At 49.9% G+C, this 18,502-nt stretch overlaps 2 protein-coding genes across 2 annotated transcripts in view; one reads left to right on the forward strand and one right to left on the reverse strand.

Annotated features, from left to right (window-relative positions):
* Positions 1–18,502, forward strand: part of LOC135174134 (gastrula zinc finger protein XlCGF17.1-like) — an 872,006-nt gene that overhangs the window by 324,235 nt on the left and 529,269 nt on the right. The window lies entirely within an intron of this gene.
* LOC135174110 (olfactory receptor 14A16-like) lies at positions 2,100–3,032 on the reverse strand. The gene has a single exon (XM_064141356.1). The coding sequence runs from the start codon at positions 3,030–3,032 to the stop codon at positions 2,100–2,102; it is 933 nt and encodes a 310-aa protein (XP_063997426.1).

Here is an 18,502-nt window from a genome sequence, read left to right on the forward strand (position 1 = left end):
TATAAAATTGTTATTGGTTCTACCAAATTTATCTGAGCCTCTGGAAATTTAAATTAGAACTGAGACAGATGGGAAACAATCCTCTGTGTGCTGGGATCAGGCCACTGTTGTGCTGGGAGGGGTTCAGGAGATGCTGTTTGTACTGGGCAGTGAGCAGAGGTGATTGGAATGGAGAGAGGGAATCCCAGTTATACTAGGTCAGGGTCTAGTCTGTACTGGGAAAGGACCAAGAGATGAAGTTTAGAGTAAGCTTTGCTCAGTCTGTACTGGAAGGGGATCAGAGGATCCAGTGTCTTTTGGGACAAGGTCTAAGATCCACTTGGAGAGGTTAAAGGGTCCCCGTTTGGACTGGGACAGGGCCCAGACTGCACCGGGAAGGCAAAAGGGTGTTCAGATTGTGCTTGAATGGATGCAGTCAGTGCTAGGAGGGGCCAGGGGATGCATTTTGTCCTGGGATGGGAGCCAGAGGGCAGCAGCAGCAGACAAGAATATGCAGTGAGTGCTGGGAGGAGGCCACAGCTGTGCTGAGAGCAGCTCAAGGTGTGCAGCTTTGACTGGGAAGGGACACAGCCTGTACTGGGAGTGGGTTCCCAATAGCCACTTAGCACTGGGAGGGATTCAGCTGATAGAGGGATGGGGCCTGGGATGCCAGTTTGTGCTGGTATGTCTCACAGTGTGCTGGGGTGGGATCAGGGGAATCAGTTTGTACTGGAACAAGGCCAAGCCCACACATGGAGGGGTTAAAGAGACCCTCTTGGGACTGAGATGGGGCCCAGAGGATGCTGGGATGGGACCAGGGTATCAGTTTGTAGTGGAAATGGAGCCTTTGTGGACTGGGAGGGCTCAGGGCATGGGATTTGTGCTGGGACAGATGGAGTTAGTGTGGGAGAGAGAAGGAGGATCAGTTTGTGCTGGGGAGGAGCAGTCTGTATGGGGAGGGGCTCAGGAAGTCCAGCTTGTCCTGTGGTGGATGTGACTGTTACTGGGAGGGGTCCTGTGTGCCCACACTCTGAGGCAGAGGCAACACAAGGTCCCTGGCCAAGAGCTTTTGGTGAGGGAGCTTCAGCCTCTGGCTCCAGCCCAGTGCCTCTTGTCCTTGTGCCCTGTGTCATGGCTGTGAGCCAGACCCAGCATCTGCAGCTGAGCTTTGCCTTTCCTTAACCAACCTTCACAAGGCTAAGAGCTATAAATTCCTCCTCTGCCTTTGCCTTGCTGTCACCTCTTGGCAGTGTCTCCATGGCTCCTGGCCCTGTCCCAGCCCCACTGCCCACACAGGGTCCCAGGGCCCCACAGGGCAGGCACAGCATGGGAAAGGTTCAGTCAGGGCTGACAAAGCTTTGATGCCAGTGAGGACCTTCAGCTAGCAGCTCTCCCCCACCCTCCTGCTTTGGCAGCCTCCCCCAGGCCCTGCTCCCTGCTCAGTCCCAGCTATGGCCCATGTGGGGCTATGCAGGCAGCTCTGCTCCAGGGGCTGCCAGAGGGTGGGCAAGAAGAGAGGCCGCTCAGGGCTGTGCCCTCCCCCAAAGAAGTCATTGGCCATCAGGAAGATGCAGATAGCCTCAGAGCAAAGCTCACCTTTCACCCTGGGGTGACAGGCATGCACAGAAAATGGGCACTGAGAGATGCTGGATGGTGGCAAAGGCCGTCAGCCACCTCCTGAGTCTGTCCACACCACCAAGTGCACTTCCTGGCCTTCTCTCCCCTGAATCACCATGTCTTTGATGCCCTTCCACAGATCCCCAGTGTGAACCCTCTCTCATGGACACTCACTCCAAGCTATGCGGGGACATTGTCCTCTCTTGGGTACATTACAGAATAGAGTAGCTCCCCAAAACTTCTTCACCCCTCCTTTTCCCTCTTGCAGCTTCTCCTGTCCCCTACTCAGCACAGCCCAGTCTGTTCTGGCCACACAACAGTGCCCACGAATGCAGGGTGCTGTGTGCAGTCCCACCACAGCCCCAGCTTCTCTCAAGGCTGCAGTAGATGGGGAAACAACATTTCCACAAGGTAACACCAGCAGCATCAGGCAAACTGACAGAACCCAGGCTGGGCCTGCACTTAGTGACACCAGAGCTGCTCTGCAGCAGGAGACAAAGAGTTTATTGTTTCTGAAAGCATCCAGTGAGCAGTTTGCTCAGGGCAGCCTTCAGCTCCTGGTTCCTCAGGCTGTAGATGAGAGGATTCACTGCTGGGGGCACCACTGAGTATAGAACTGACACAAACAGGTTCCAGTATGGGGAGGAGATGGAGGGGGGCTTCAGGTTGGCAAACAAACCAGTGCTGATGAACAGGGAGAGCACAGCCAGGTGAGGGAGGCAGGTGGCAAAGGCTTTGTGGCGTCCCTGCTGAGAGGGCATCCTCAGAACTGCCCTGAAGATCTGCACATAGGACACCACAATGAACACAAAACATCCCAAGACTAAACAGGTACAGGCCACAAGAAACCAAACTTCCCTGAGGTAGGTTGTGGAGCAGGAGAGCTTGAGGATCTGGGGGATCTCACAGAAGAACTGGTGCACAGCATTGCCCTGGCAGAGGGGCAGGGAAAAAGTATTGGCTGTGTGCAGCAGAGCATAGAGAGCCCCAGAGGCCCAGGCAGCTGCTGCCATGTGGGCACAAGCTCTGCTACCCAGGAGGGTGCCATAGTGCAGGGGTCTGCAGATGGCAACGTAGCGGTCGTAGGCCATGATGGTGAGGAGAGAAAACTCTGCTGAAATTAGGAACATGAAAAAGAAGAGCTGGAGAACACATCCTGCATAGGAGATGGTCCTGGAATGCCTCAGGGAATTGGCCATGGCTTTGGGCACAGTGGTGGAGATGGTGCCCAGGTCAAGGAGGGCAAGGTTGAGGAGGAAGAAGTACATGGGGGTGTGCAGGTGGTGGTGCCAGGCGATGGTGGTGATGATGAGGCTGTTGCCCAGGAGGGCAGCCAGGTAGGTGGCCAGGAAGAGGCAGAAGTGCAGGAGCTGCAGCTGCTGTGTGCCTGGGAATGGCAGGAGGAGGAACTCAGTGATGGAGCTGCTGTTGTGCATTTTTTCTCTCTAAACATGAGTGCTGTTGAGAGAGAAGACATCAGCAAGTTAGGGCAGGCTGCTTTGTTCCTCTCCTGAGCAGTTTCCCAAGGAGTGCTCTTCAAAGTCACTTCTCTGTCCCTGGGGGAGCTTCTCTCACCTTCCTTCTCTGAGCTGCTGAGTGAGGAGCTGAAGGAGCAGAAGTCCTCATATCTGACACTGATCTCAGCCTGCTTTGTCCTGGGGGACTAAAGGTTTCCCTGTGCCTTATCCAGAGTCAGCAGAGCTGCTCTGCCCTCGAGTGACTTGCATTTGAGGTTGCTCTCACTAACAATGTGCTTGAGAAGGACCTGGATCTTTGTGAGCTCAGAGGAGTCCAGGCTCAAAGCCTATTTCTGCAAACTCTCCTCTCTTTGCCTGTGCATCTGAGCCAAGTGCTGCAGAGGGTGGCCTGGTTCTGCTGCCTGGAGCTCTCTGCTGTTTATCTGCCCAAAGCCTCCTCCCTGTCAGTGTCCTCAGACCTCATCCCAAATGCTGTGTGCTCAGCTCTGCCCTGCAGACACCTCCTGACAGCAGGCACTGCCCAGGGGCATCTCCCTGACAACAGCTCCCAAGGATAGGTCAGACAAAGGCTGTTGATGCCAGCAGAGGGGAGTTGGAGCTGCCTGTAGGCAGAGGAGGCACTTTGGGAAGTTTCTGGCAGATCTGCTGATGCCTTCTGTTCAGGAGATCTGTGCCTTGCCACCACCTGTCCCCTTTCCCTTAGAGGATTGAGATGACAGAGCCTGCAAAGTTCATCGTTAGGGCAGCCTCTGCCTTGCACCATCTCTTGAAATGCAGCCAATGTCCCAAGGCTGAGCTGGACCTGTGAGCACCCCTGATCCACACAGCAGCCTTTCCACAGGAGGACCCTGCCCTGCCCTGCCCTGCCCTGCCCTGCCCTGCCCTGCCTTGCCTGCCAGGGATGGCTCCTTCAACCGACAGCTTCTTCCCACAGTGCCATGGGGAGCTCCCCAGGCAGGCTGAGAGCTGAGCCTGGCTGATGGCAGAGTCCCTGCCCCTGCACTCAGGCCCTGGGGTGCAGGGACCCTGCTCTGCAGGACACACCAGCCCACCCCTGCATGCATCCCAGGGATTCACAGCTCTCCAGAGTGGCCTGACAAGAGCCTATGGACAGGGAGTCCTCCCTACAGCCCCCATCAGCTGTGCCTGTGGCAGCTGTAGGAGATGCCTCCAGGAACTGCACCTGCACTGCCCTGCACCCACAGACTCACCGTGGCAGTGACTGCAGTGACTTCTTCTCCAGTGAGCTCTCAGTTACACTCCCAGTCCTGGTCAACTTGAAGCTCTCTCTGTCTTCCTCATCTCCCTGACACCCCCTGGCAGTCCCTCTGCCCGGCTGTGCTGCTCAGAGGAGCTGCTCCTGGCCAGAGCTGTCTCTCTGCAGTGATGCCTGCTGGCCAACAGCTCCCTCCAGCTCAGCGGCCTGCCCCAGTTCAGCATTAGAAGATCAGCCCAAGGCATTTTTAAGGACCCCTCTGGTGGCTTTGGTGCTGAGTTCATGAACCTCAGAGACTGAGAAGCTGAAGAAACCTCTACAGAATTCAAAGTCAGAGTCAAACTCTGAACTTTCTTGGAGTCTTAATGGGTCCCAGGGAGAGACACTGCAGAAGTGTCCCCAGGGCCTGCTTAGAGCAGCAGGAGGCAGTGCTTAGAGCAGCAGGAGGCAGTGGATGCAAGGGAAGCATCCCTGGAGGCACTGAAGCATCTGCAGAGGCTGAACAGAGCAGAGAGCTGGAGGCAGAGCTGACAGCTCAGGACAGCAGCTAAAGGTGGCTCTGAGGCTGAGCAAACCTGGAGGGGTTTCATGAGTGCAAAGGACCAAGCCCTGACCCCCAGCCCCTGGCAAAGGAGATCCTGTGCCTCACCTGTGCCTCTGGCCTCTGCTGGAGGCAGTGAGGAGTGAGGGTGAGCAGTGAGCAGGGCAGGACATTCTGGGACACTCTGTGGCCTCCCCAAGAAGGAGCAAGCAGGAAAGCAAGTGCAGAGCCTCAGCAGAAGCTTCTGCTGGCAGCATCTCTGCGTCAGACACAGCTTGTGCTGAGCAGATGCTGCAGAGTCTGTTCCTTGGCAGCAGCCTGGGGCAGGCTCTGCTCTGCTTTGCTTGCCCAGAGGCAACTCCTGCTGGAAGTCATGAAATGTTCCCTTGCAAAGCATTCTGAGCAGATGCTTCTCAGAACAAAACCCTCTCCAAGTAGCTGCAGAGCTCTTGGCAAGCAGCAGAGGCGAAGTTGTGGCTCAGCAGGGTTTTAATGAGCCCCACGGAGTGTTTGGGGCTGAGTCCCTGCTCCTCAGGTGCTGCCAGCAGCCTGAACAAGCCTCTGCAGCAGTGCAAATCAGAAGCAAGCCCCAAAGTGCCTTGAAGCATTGATTGGCCCCACTGAGGGTCGTTACTGACAAAGCCTCCCAGGGCCTCCTTAGATCAGCTCATTGAGGCCATGAGTGCAGGAGACAAAGGCAGAGTGCAGGGCAGAAACCCTTTTGCTTGGTTTATGTCTGTGATGTTTTGGGTGTTTTCTGCCCCCCCCCCCCCACACACACACACTTTAGAAACCACCATGGCTGGACTTAGCCAGCTCTGGAAATGGAATGAAGGTTTATATTTACAGCTCAGCACCATACACAAGCAGATATTTACAATATGTACACAGTTATACACAGAAATACACAAGGTAAAAGGTAACACAGAAACACAACAGCCCTCCCAGAAACCTGAGTCCCCAGGAGGGCTCTCAGCCACCCTTTCTCCTTTCCTCCCACACCTCTTCCTTACCCCAGATCTTGTCTTATGCCCAAGGAAGATTGGAGGGTTGGCCAGGGGGTTAGGAAGCAGGTGGATTAGTCAAAGAGAGCAGGTTAGGTTAGAGAGAGAAATGCAGCCCACAGCCCGGAGACAGAGCATCTGCCTTATCTCTATTTGCACTCCAGTTCTTACTCACCTCAGCAAGCCTAGGAGTGAAGCAGACATCACCACTGCTTCTCTTTCACAGTCTGCAATCTAATTCTTCTCACAGAAATGTGGATGGATTCTTTGCTAACAGAGGACATGAATTGATAAGCATGACCAACCCATGCTGCAGAATGTCCTTGAGCCCATCCCAGAGGCAGGAACGAAGACGCTGAAGCCCAGCCCCATGCCCAGCTGCAGGAGGCAGGGCCTGCTGGCCGCAGACCACTAAATCTTGTCACCGATTCTGTGAGACAGGAACAGTTCAACGAGCAGGAGCAGCTGTTCTTAGGAACGTGGCCAATCCCCAGCTGCTTTCCCTACTACAGGAATTAGTCTTCTATTTAGATACATGCCTGAATTCTTACTTTGTGGTGCTCATTCACTCCCACACTTCTTTGTCATGGTTTATTGCTAAAGGGACCAGGCCTGCTGATTTGTTGACTTATCCAGTTCAAGCACTGCCAAGCTGCTCAGAGCAAGCAAAATTAAGTAATTCTTTTTATCACCAAAATGCTAAAGGATTAAAATGACAATTTGAAATATGATCCCAGCAAGCTGCAGATATGATTGCCACCTGTCCCGACTGCCAAAAATACATCTTTCCAACAGGCATTTCAGGCGTGAAGACACAGGGACATCAAAGCTTACAGCTGTGGCAGTCAGACGTAACTCACTCTCCTGAGCTTGGCTCTCTTAAATGCATCCATTCCTCCATTGACACCTGCTCTGGTGCTCTTTCTGCTTCTTGTCTTACTGGTGAGAAGTCCAAAGACGTTCATAGACACTTTTTATGACCTCCAAGATCACCCAGTCCAACCTATCACCCAGCCCTATCCAGTCAACTAGACCATGGCACCAAGTGCCTCATCCAGTCTTCTCTTGAACACCTCCAGGGATGGTGCCTCCACCACCTCCCTGGGCAGCCCATTCCAATGCCAATCACTCTCTCTGGGAACAGCTTCCTCCTAACATCCAGCCTAGACTTCCCCCAGCACAACTTGAGACTGTGTCCCCTCATTCTGTTGCTGGCTGCCTGGGAGAAGAAACCAACCCCCACCTGCCTACAGCCTCCTTGTGGTGCCATTATACATCACTAAACACCTATGAATCATCAAACACAGCCTTACCATTCCCTTCAGGAACTGTTCTTATCTGCAGAGATAGAGCCTGGCCCCCCAGCCCCTCGCATATAAAAGGAGGGCCCTGTGGCCTTGGCCTGTCCTAACCCCTACGGATAGTACTGCTCTCCAAGTCTGTAAGAAGTCCTCACCACATGAATTAGTGCAGTGCAGTGCTCCTGCCTTTACCTCTGAGTGTGAAGAGAATCTCCATTTCTGGAGCAAGGGACAATGTTTTACACCCTCTGTCCTTTTACCATGGGTTGCTGCTGCTACAGCACCTAAAACTTTAGATCAGCCAGGATGCTGGCCTGACAAATGAGGGAATGCTGCCAGTGCTGCACTCCCTGGACTTCTGTTAGACAACAGCAGTATGTGCCATGCCACAGTACAAAACAGAGCTGCTATAGATTGTTTACTGCTTGCTCAATGCCATGGCTGGGAAGATTCTGAAGGAATGTGCTGCATGAATCTCTCTGATCATTCGGAGCCAATTCATGCAAGCATTAAACAGATTAAAACAGGAATTTCTGGATTAAGAGAGTCAGACAGGTGGGACTGGCTTGATAAGATATCTGGAGAATGGGGTTTAATGGGATGGATTAAGAGCTCTGTGAAAACCTTAGTATCTGCCTTAGCTCTCATTCTTCTCTTGTTTCCTTTTTTCCCCTGCTTGTTGCAATGCATTCAGAAGATGATAGAGTGCTCCACTGCCAAGGTCCTTTTTGTACAACAGAAAGGGGGAAATGTTTGGAATGGCAGGACTTTAGTGCTGTACTTCTGCTTGATCTTGACACACTGGAACATAAGCCATGGGTTCAGAATGTGTAAGTGGAAAAGTACTGAGTTAAGTCAAAGAGAGGGCCGAGATGTCCTTAGAGGATGTTGCAACAGATGAAACAATGTAAAGCAGGAGCTTGAGGGTTTTGTTAGTCCTTGCTTATGTAGTTGCTAAGGTACGAGGTCTGTCTCGATGTCTGTACTGAGCTCTGTCTTGATGTCTGTACTGAGCTCTGACTTGATGACCAATCAGGACTTGGCACGATCTTTTAGCTTGCATGTTAAGGTATACAGCCAAGTGCTGAAAGCACAATGAATGGAACTTAGCTTGCATCAGGCTGCTCCCTGTTTGTTCATCACAGCAATTGTCCCGCACCTCTGCATGTGTCAGCTGGGAGACCTACAAACACTGTGCCCTCAGGGCAACCCTCTTTTTCTCTTGGGGACGTGAAATGGCAGCTCCAGGAGAACTCCAAAGAGAAAACAGAAATGGGCGGGGAGAGAAGGACCCAAAAACCTTTTCAATGAGTCTCTTAAGGCTGCAGGTGTGTGAATGGTGCTGGAGGTGTCAAGTTTGCTAGGGGAGACTCCTCCAGCATCACAGTGAGGTCTGAAGAGGATTTGAAAGATGCTGATCAAGTGCCTTCACTCTTTCCTGCAGCTGCAGAGATCGTGAACATCCCCTTCTGCTTGTCCTTCCCTGATCTTCTCTTCAGGAATGGCCAGCACAGAGATGCTCCTGGGCAGGGCCCTGCTAGCAATTGGCTGTGTCTATGCTGCTGTGCTTGGGAGCTGCTTGCAGCAAGGCCCAGCTCTGCTGCATGGTGCTGGGCAGACCTGAGGCATCCCTTGCAGGTCAGTCCTCTCCTCTGAGCCCTTTGTTTCTCTCTGGAAGGGCCTGTGTCCCTCTTCCTCCATCAGCTGTACCCCTCTGGGCTGGAGAAGAGCAGAGTTTGCAGATCTGCCCCTTGGAACAGCCCAATGGGTAAGGAACTCAGACTGGGGACAACAGCAGTCCTGCCATTGTTGATCCATGTAGTACCTCCCAACCCCCTCAAGACCCTCCTGCCCACCACATTGCATTACTCTCAGGGCTCTAAGAGACATCAGCTGTGTTGGGAGTCCAGGGGTCCCCCAGGTGGGTGGGGTCAGTTGTATGGAGAGAGGTGGTGGTTAGGGTTGGGATGTGGGGCGTGCACAGGGCACGGTTAGAGATAGTTTTGGTCTTCCTAGATCAGCACTGCTGCCTCTGTTGTCTGAACCAGGAGAGATCAAAGGGCAGGGCCTGGGGCAGGAACCTACCTGGTAACAGCACAGACATCATGAACAGGGGGATGAGAGCGCTTGTAAGTCCCAGGGTAGCTCAGCCTGCTGATCACGGGAGCCTGTTTCTCAGCACAGGGATTAGAGGTCTGACCCTACAGCAGAACAGACACTGGCAAGTTGAGAGTCCTTCCAATTCCTTGTCCCAGCCACATGTTGTGTGTTGGGGAGTGTTGGGAGTCAAGGACTGTCATGAGCCAGGCAGGGTCTCAGGGTTTGAGCTCCAGGGATCAGTGTTCTGCTTTCTCTAGGCCACAGCAGTGACCCCTTCCCCTGCCAGCATGGCCTCACAGAAGGGACTGGATAAGAGCCAGGATGAGAAGAAGCACCTGGAGAACAAGATGGAGCAGCTTAAGTGCAGTCCCAAAGGAGGAAGAGGAGAAGGAAGAAAAGGACAACATGGAGGATGATGGTGATGAGAATGATGGTTATGGTGATGATGAGAATGAGGAAGACAATGAGTATCAGGATGTCCAGGATGAGGAGGAGAAGGAGCAGGAGGATAAAAACACAGAAGCCTCTTCTGTGCCACTGAAGCATCTGACTCAGTGCCCTGGGTGTGGGCAGAGCTTTCCACCTGGCTCAGAGCCAGTGGAGCACCTCTGCCCACACTCTGGCACCCAGCCCTTCGTCTGTGCTGACTGCAGCCAGAACTTCGGATGGCACTGGCACCTCATCCGGCACTGCTGCACCCACACCGGCGAGAGGCCATGTGGCGGTGCTGCCTGCGACCAGAGTTTCACTCATAAGGCTACCCTCACCCAGCACCACAATGAGCACTACTGAGAAGTCCTTCACCTGCAGGGACTGCAGCAAAAGCTTCAAACACAGCTAAACCCTGTCGTGGAGGGCCTGTAGGCCCAAAAATAGGCTAGTTTATGCCTTACCTTGCCTGGACATGTTTTTCTGCCAAACCAGAGGTAAACACATAACGAGCATAAAGGGGCACAACAGACATGGTGCCACAACGTCTGGTCTGCCCAGGACTCCTGTTTGTAAACATGTTGTGTAAGCCCCCACACGCCCAGCTTGTGGCTGCCTAATGCTAGGCTTGTGTGTTCACCGTATTTGGAAAGTCCAGGCCAGTGGCTTTTCCCTGTTATGGTAAGGTTTGGCTGACTGCCAACCTGATTGGTCATTCCAGTGGCCAAGGGACCATTAATCTTGACCCACACTTAACAAATAGGAGTACACAGGTAAACAATGTGCTCGGACTCCCCTGTATTGCTCACATTCACTTGATCATTATTAGGCTTAGACTCGCCAGCACAGCTTCTTGCTTATGCCTGCCTGCCTAAGTGCTTTGCTGTTACTATGGAGACAGAACCTCCCATAGTCTCCCAGCCAGCTGTGCAGACTTGCACGCCACTGTGGTGAGTTATCAGGACCAGATCCTGTATTGCCTGTTGTGACGCGTTGGGTGTCCTCCGCCCCCCCCCCCCCCCCCCCCCCAACTTTAGAAATCACCCAGACTAGACTCCGGAAATAAGAATGAAGCTAATATTTACAGCTAGCACAATATACAAGCAGATATTTACAGTATATACAGTTATATACAGAAATAGACAAGGTAAAAGGTGATACAGAAACACAACTCCCCTCCCAGAAATCTAAGTCCCCAGGAGGGATTCTCAACCACCCTTGCCCCTCTCAACCTTACCCCAGTCCCAAAGAAGAAAACAGGTTCAGCCAAGAGGTTAAGAAGCAAAGTTAGTGGAAGGTGAAGTTAGGGAGATGTAGCTTAGTCCAAAGCCAGAAGAGGAGTGAAGAAAATGGCGAAAGTGTTATCTAATGTTTTTCTTTCTTGTTCCCATACATTTCAGCAAGACTCTGAGGGAAGTAGACATCACCATTGTTTTCCTTTCACAGCCTATAATCTACTTTTTCTCACCACAACATTCTACCCTGCTTCAAACAAGCACAATCCACCCCTGTCTACTTCACTCAGAGTATCGCTGAGAATTATCTCATCTAAACCAATACTTACATTAATGAATATTACAAGTTCAGTTCACACTTCATTCCAGCTATCTCAGATGTAGGTGATTCAAACGCTCAGAACAGTTTGTCTCCTCACAGGTGAGACGAGAACAGGGACTCCCAGGTGATGTTGGGTTCGTGCTCACATACTGTAGATTCTCTTGTAGATTCTTTCAGTGTTGGACGCCGATGGTACCTAGAACAGAAAACTCCTAAAAGCTTGTATTATACACTCTAAATTTAGACTCTCTCAGCTAAGGTTAGATTTCTCTGTGGCACACACTGGATTTCACCATTCTCCTGCATTACCCAGTAGGTGTGACCAGGACCTTCAGCAGATACCACCCCTCGGACAGGTTTCCCTTCGCCCGAAGGAGAAAATACCCAAACAGTTTTCCCTAACAGATTCTTTTCACGTACAACAGGAACTTTATAACTGTCTACTGTTTGGACCAAGTCTGATTGTGCAGGTCCTGCTCTGTTTACTGAACCTCTACTATTTACCAATCAGGTACCTTGTGCTAAATGTTTGTCCCAGTTTTTCAGAGTTCCACCCCCCATGGCTTTTAGGGTGGTTTCCAGCAATCTTCCCTGCAGCTGGAGCACAGTAGGGTATGTGATAGATCCATTCAATACCATGCTCTTTGGCCCAGTTCTTCACTAGTTTGTTCTTGAAATGAGTGCCATTGTCTGACTCGATTCTCTCTGGAGTTCCATGTCTCCACAGGATCTATCTTTCCAAGCCAAGAATGGTGTTAGGTGCAGTAGCATGTGGAACTGGGTAGGTTTCCAGTCATCCGGTGCTGGCCTATACCATCATCAGCACATACTGCTTGCCAGAACGAGATCGAGGTAAAGTGATGTAGTCAATCTGCCAGGCTTCTCCATACTTGTACTTTGACCATCTCTCACCATACCATAAGGGCTTGACTCGCTTAGTCTGCTTAACAGCAGCACAAATGTCACAGTCATGGATGACTTCAATGATAGCATCCATGGACAAGTCAACTGACCTATCGCATGCCCATTGCCATGTCGCATCTCTGCCTTGATGTCCACATGAGTCATAGGCCCACCGAGCTAGGAACAGTTCACCTCGGTGTTTCCAATCAAGTTCAAGATCAGAGTTGGTATCAACTTGAGAAATCTTAGCAGCTTGGTCTGCCTGCTGGTTGTGTTGGTGTTCCTCAGTGGCTCTGTTCTTAGGCATGTGTGTGACTACGTGCTGCACCTTCACTGGAGTTCTCTCCAGCCGTGCATCAATGTCCTGCCATAGATCAGCACACCAAATAGGCTTTCCTTTCCTCTGCCAACCATTCTTCTTCCAGTCCTTTAGCCACCCCCATAGAGCATTGGCTACCATCCATGAGTCGGTGTAGAGGTAAAGAATAGGCCAATTGTCATGTTCAGCCACATCAAGAGCAAGTTGGACAGCTTTTACCGCAGCAAACTGACTGGATTCTCCTTCTCCATCTCTCGCTTTGGTAACTCTCCTGGTTGGACTCCACACTGCTGACTTCCATCTTCGCTTGTTGCCAACAAGATGACAGGAACCATCTGTGAACAAAGCATAGTTCTTTTCCTGATCAGAGAGATCACCATAGAGAGGAGCTTCTTCAGCATGAGTTATTTTCTCCTCTGGAGGTTTGGTACCCATTCGTGGTCGTTGGGTTATCAAAGCCATCCATTTAGACCAGGTTGTGTCTGTGGCATGATGCGGTGAAGAACCTTTGCCCTTGAACATCCAGTTTAGAACTGGCAGTGTAGGAGATAAAAGCATTTGTGACTCAGTTCTAATCACTTCAGAAGCTGCTTTCACTCCTTCATAGGCTACTAGTGTCTCTTTCTCTGTTGGGGTGTATTTTGCCTCTGAACTTCTGTAGCCACGTCCCCAGAAACCAAGAGGATGACCACGTGTCTCATTTGGAGCTCTCTGCCAAAGGCTCCAAGTTGGACATTGTCACTGGCAACCATGTACAGAATGTTCTTAATGTCTGGACCAGATCTCACAGGTCCCAAGCCCACTGCATGGACTACTTCTCATTTGATCTGATCAAAGGCTGCTTGTTGTTCAGGTCCCCACTCGAAATTGTTTCTCTTACGAGTCACATCGTGCAGAGGTTTGGCAATGTGACTAAATCCAGGAATGTGTAGTCTCCAAAATCCCACCACACCAAGAAAAGAAAGTGTGTCCTTCCTATTGGGGGGAATTGCCATGGTGGAGACTTTGTTGATCACATCCTGAGGAATGTAACGGCGACCATCCTGCCACCACACTCCCAGAATCTGAATTTCTCTGGCAAGTCCTTTGACCTTGTCTCTCTTAATGGCAAAACCTGCTTGCAACAGAATGTCAGTGATTTTGTTACCTTTCTCAAAGACTTCCTCAGCAGTTTGGCCCCACACAATGATGCCGTCGATGAACTGGATGTGCTCTGGAGCTTTACCTTTCTCCAGTGCATTGTGGATGACTGAGTGACAGATGGTTGAGCTGTGTTTCCACCCCTGAGGCAAACGGTTGAACTGGTACTGGATTCCTCTCCAGGTGAATGCAAACTGAGGCCTGCACTCCTTTGCTATAGGAATAGAGAAGAAAGCATTAGCAATGTCTATGGTTGCATACCATTTAGACTCCTTCAATTCCAGCTCGTACTGGAGTTCCAGCATGTCCAGCACAGCTGCGCTTATGGGTGGCGTCACCTCGTTGAGGGCACGGAAATCAACTGTGAGTCTCCAATCGCCGTTAGGTTTGCTCACAGGCCAGATTGGACTGTGTCATGGAGGGATTCATCTGGGTTTTGGGGGACTGAAATATGAGGCCGAATTTTAAAAGTGTTTAAATAATTTAATATTATATGCACAAGGAATCCCCCCTCCCCAAACTTATTTACAACTACCCCACAAGTTCTTTGTATGCGTTTTCGAGATTATATTACCGAATGCCTATTTACAGCAAATTGGAAATTTAGCAAAGGTTTGAAAGGATTTAGGAAGAGAGTCTGTGGCATGAAAGTGCCACTGGTAAGCTTTTGAGAGTTTGTGCTGGCTTAAATCGGGTTTGCTCAGTTACTCACTGGCTGGAGTAAGTTTTGATGGTCCCAAATATCGTGGGTTTGAATAGTTCAGGTGTTACTGGGGCATGCTGTCTGGAGCTTCCACGGGCACGGTCAAGCTGGGAACGGCGGCTGGAGTGGCTGCTGGCCGGGAGCACCTGAGTCAGTTTCCCTGGGCTGGTGCCATGGGCTGGAGTCACGCAGCGTCAGTGGTGCCCAAAAGCAGCAAAGAGGCTAGGAGCGGTGTCATGGATGGGAGCAGAGCTCTTGCAAAGGTCCCATTTGTACACAGGATCGTGGCTCACACGGGTACCTTCTATCGAAAGAGTCAAAACAATATTTTCTATCTGCTAGCAATGACACATCTGATGTACCAGCAGACATATAGCCCCTGGGAGAGAAGACATAAACATGGCCTTGGAGTTTTCAGACAGGGTGACCACCCACCGAACATCTGCTGGAGGCTGACCCCTGGGTGGTCCCATAGGTTGTTTTGGTGAGAATTAGACAATTGTATAAGTTGATTATAACTTTGTACCAATCTGTAAAGCTAATGCAAGTCTGCCTGAGTTGGCTTAACACACCTCTTCTAAACCAATATAAAGTGCCACATTAGCTGTAGCCTCTCTCTTCCCTCACTCTTTACCCTGCTCTACTTGCACCTCTTTTGCATGATACCCTGCTTGCTGATTACACACACACACACACACACACACGGCATTCACATCCCAAACAACCAGCTCGAGACGGCACCGTTCCAGGCGGGTGTGCTAGTTAGAAGCAAGCTGGAATGTTTTGGTAAAAGAACTAGATAACAGGCAGTGAAATTAAAACAATTGATGTCAACTTCTCTCACAGTCTTGCTGAGAACTCTGGGAAGAAGAAGTAAACTTTCTCCATTTTGTCTTTTTCTTCTGCCTTTGCCTTCAGACCTAGTCACATCTCATTAACCTTGCTCCTACTAACCTTGCTCCCTAACCTCTTGGCCACACCTCTCTTCTTCCTGAGAATTGGGGTAAGGTTGAGAGGGCCGGGGGAGGTGTTGGGGTGGTTTGAAAGCCCCTCCTGGGGATCTTGGTTTCTGGGAGGGGAGTTGTGCTTTTGTATTGTTTATCCTTTGTATATTTCTGTATATAATTGTATATAACTGTAGATATTGTAAATAGCTGCTTGTAAATTCTGCTAGCTGTAAATAAATTGCTTCATCTATATTCCCAGGGTCGGTATGAGTTAGCTGGGTACGTACAAAGTGTGGGGGGGCGGGTAAGAGCTCAAACCATCACATTTTTTATTGGCTTTCCCAACGTGGGGCTAGATATATTTGAGTGATTGGAAATTAGCTCTGGGAATTAAGATGAAGCTAATCAAGCAGCTATTGTATTTGGTTGGGGCATTGCTCTGGTCTGGTTTTGTTTTTTTGGCATTTAGTTGGATAAAAGCTCAAATTGTTGCTTATTTTATTGATCTGGCTTATAATAAGGCTAAAGCTAAGGTTTCAGATATCCTCTGGAACTGGGGTGATTTGATTCTTGGTTATGCTGGTTTTAATGTCTCTGAGAATATTACCAAGGATATTACAGGAGCTCTGGTCAATAATATGACAATCAATGGAAATTCTGCTTTAAATATGGCTCTAATGAGAGTTATTCAGCCTAAGACAGGAATTCCAACTGTTTGCTTAGGGACATGCTCGTGTAAAACTGTTTTGCTACTCACAGTTTTTAATATTTGCCTCATGATTTTAATATTCATATTAATTTTGGCATTATTGGTGAAAAATTCAAAACGAGCTTCTGTAAGAACTAGGAAAAATTCTGTGTCTCAGAAGCAGTCTCTTTCACAGCAAAACAAGGGAACACAGTTATGTACTTCCCCCTTGCCAGCCTCTGCCCCTCCTCTCCAAGTGCTGGGAACACAGCCAATGTTCCCTCTGGTAACATAAACAATGATAAGGATAACAAAAAAAAATGGGCAGAGTTTGGCAGGAGTCCTAGGAGCACAGACAGGTACCCAAAATCAGAATGTACCTAGCAAAAATGACAACAATCCACAGAGTTTGGCAGGAGTCCTAGGAGGACAGGCAAATAATCCCACTAATGCTAATAATAGTGCTACTGCTGGTAACGCTAGCCCAGTCAGTCCAAATCCTAATGACACCAGCTCAGCCAATTCAAACCCCCAGCCAGCAGACCAGAACCAAAATCCTCCTGTTAAAAGCAAGGCAGATTTGAACTCACAAGCTCCAGGTCAGACCCCTAATGATTCAAATGCTCCAGGTCAGACCCCTAATGATTCAAACCCTCCAAGTCAGACCCCCAATAATACAAACCCTCCAGCAGACACATCCAAGTCTGTTGCTGCTCAGGCCCTTCTGGCACCTGCTAAGGCAAAAGCTAAGACAAAGTGTGGTTCACAGGAGGATGGAAAAGAGGGGACCTCTGGTGATCAGCAAGGAGAAGAGGAGGAGGAGATAGTTAGTCTGCGAGACCTTGTAGATGTGCTGAGACATCAATACTCAAATGAGAGGAGCGCTATGAGGTTAGCTGCCAAGAGAGAGGATGGTTCCAATGAGTTTAAGAGTGCTATGAGGAAGGTTCTGTTTGGCCGGGTACCACCAGATAAGCAAGGGGAAGAGGAGGTGGAAGATGACATCCAGGGCTCCAAGGATCCACTCAGAGAGGTCAGGGAAGTTAGGAAGGAATACACAAGGGAATCAGGTGAGCCAATTTTAAGCTGGCTAGTGAGATGCCGTGGCATTGGTGCTAATGCCCTGCAGGTAGGAGGCAAATCTGCCAAGCAGCTGGGACCACTCACTAAGGAGAGAGGAGTGGACAAATACCTGGCAAGTCCTCTTGGTAGGGTTAGCTTGTGGACACGCCTTCTGTTGGCCGTGGCTATGAGATATCCTTCCAGAGATAATTTGCCATGGGTTGCCAAGAAGTGGAACACCATTGAGCAGGGAATGAAGCTTCTGAAGGAGTTTGCCGTGAAGGAAGTGCTCTATGGAGATCATGGCACTCATGAGCCTGACGATATTCCTTTGGGAACAGGTCTCATGAAGAAGCTGATTAAACTTGCTCCTTCATCCTATGCTAACATCTTGGCCAGTAAGTTTCTAGCAAGGAGTGATAATGGAAGATCTTTCACTGTTAGTGAATTCACTGACCAGCTCAGGCAGATTGAGGACAGCTTGTCACATTCTGGTATAATCTGTGCCATAAAGACTATGACTACAGAGCTTAAGGAAGGTATTGAGAATGGCATTAGAAATGGCATGAAAGAACTGAAGGAGGACCTTAAAAACTCCATTTCCAATCTGGTAAAGGATACCGTTCCTGCATCATCTGAATGGGTGCATGTTTCTGCAGTCAGGAACAGACGCCCACCTCCTGCAAGGCAATTCCAGCCCAGGAGGAGACAAATTCCACCCAGACATCAACAATCACATGCATTACTGTGGATACTTCTGCGTGACACATACGGTGAGAACATGAACAAGTGGGATGGTAAACCTACTTCAGCTCTTTCACAGAGAGTCAGGGAACTGCAGAGGGGCAGAAACAGAGGCAGCAATGCCAGGAAAGTAGCTGTCACTTCTTCAGCCCCCCAGAGCAACTGCATTTGTTCCAACAGTTGCAATTCCTCTCACAACAACACCAATCATTGTGTACACCCTACATGACATGTTCAGCATTAGGGGTGCCCTGCCTCCAGCCAGGAGGAGGAAAGGGATAGTGGAGAGAACCAAATCTATTGGAATGTGTTCATTAGGTGGCCTGGCAGTTCAAGAGTTTGGAAATACAGGGCTTTAGTTGACACAGGTGCTCAGTTTACTTTATTGCCATCCAACTGCAAAGGGACAGAGTCCATTTCTATCTTTGGAATCACTGGTGGATCTCAAGAGTTAACTAAGATACAGGCTGAGATCAGTTTAACTGGTAAAGAGTGGAAGACACAAACTATTGTAACTGGTCCTGGTACACCTTGCGTTTTGGGAATTGACTTTTTGAGACAAGGTTGTTTCAAAGATCCTAAGGTTCACAAATGGACTTTTGAAATAGCATCTGTAGAGATTGAGGATGATAAATTGAAATTGTCCATTAGACCTGAACTTTCTGATGAATCTGCAGTTGTGGGACATCATGACGTAGAGGATCTGGAAGTGCCAATTGCAACTCAAACTATTCATCATAGGCAGCACAGAAATAACCGTGACTCTTTGTTGCC

This window comes from Pogoniulus pusillus, unplaced genomic scaffold (genome assembly GCF_015220805.1).
Source record: "Pogoniulus pusillus isolate bPogPus1 unplaced genomic scaffold, bPogPus1.pri scaffold_47_arrow_ctg1, whole genome shotgun sequence".
Taxonomy (NCBI): domain Eukaryota; kingdom Metazoa; phylum Chordata; class Aves; order Piciformes; family Lybiidae; genus Pogoniulus; species Pogoniulus pusillus.

What these genes read in the sequence shown, in the direction of transcription:
- LOC135174110 (XM_064141356.1), bottom strand. Translation starts at nt 3,032, where the DNA reads ATGCACAACAGCAGCTCCATCACTGAGTTCCTCCTCCTGCCATTCCCA.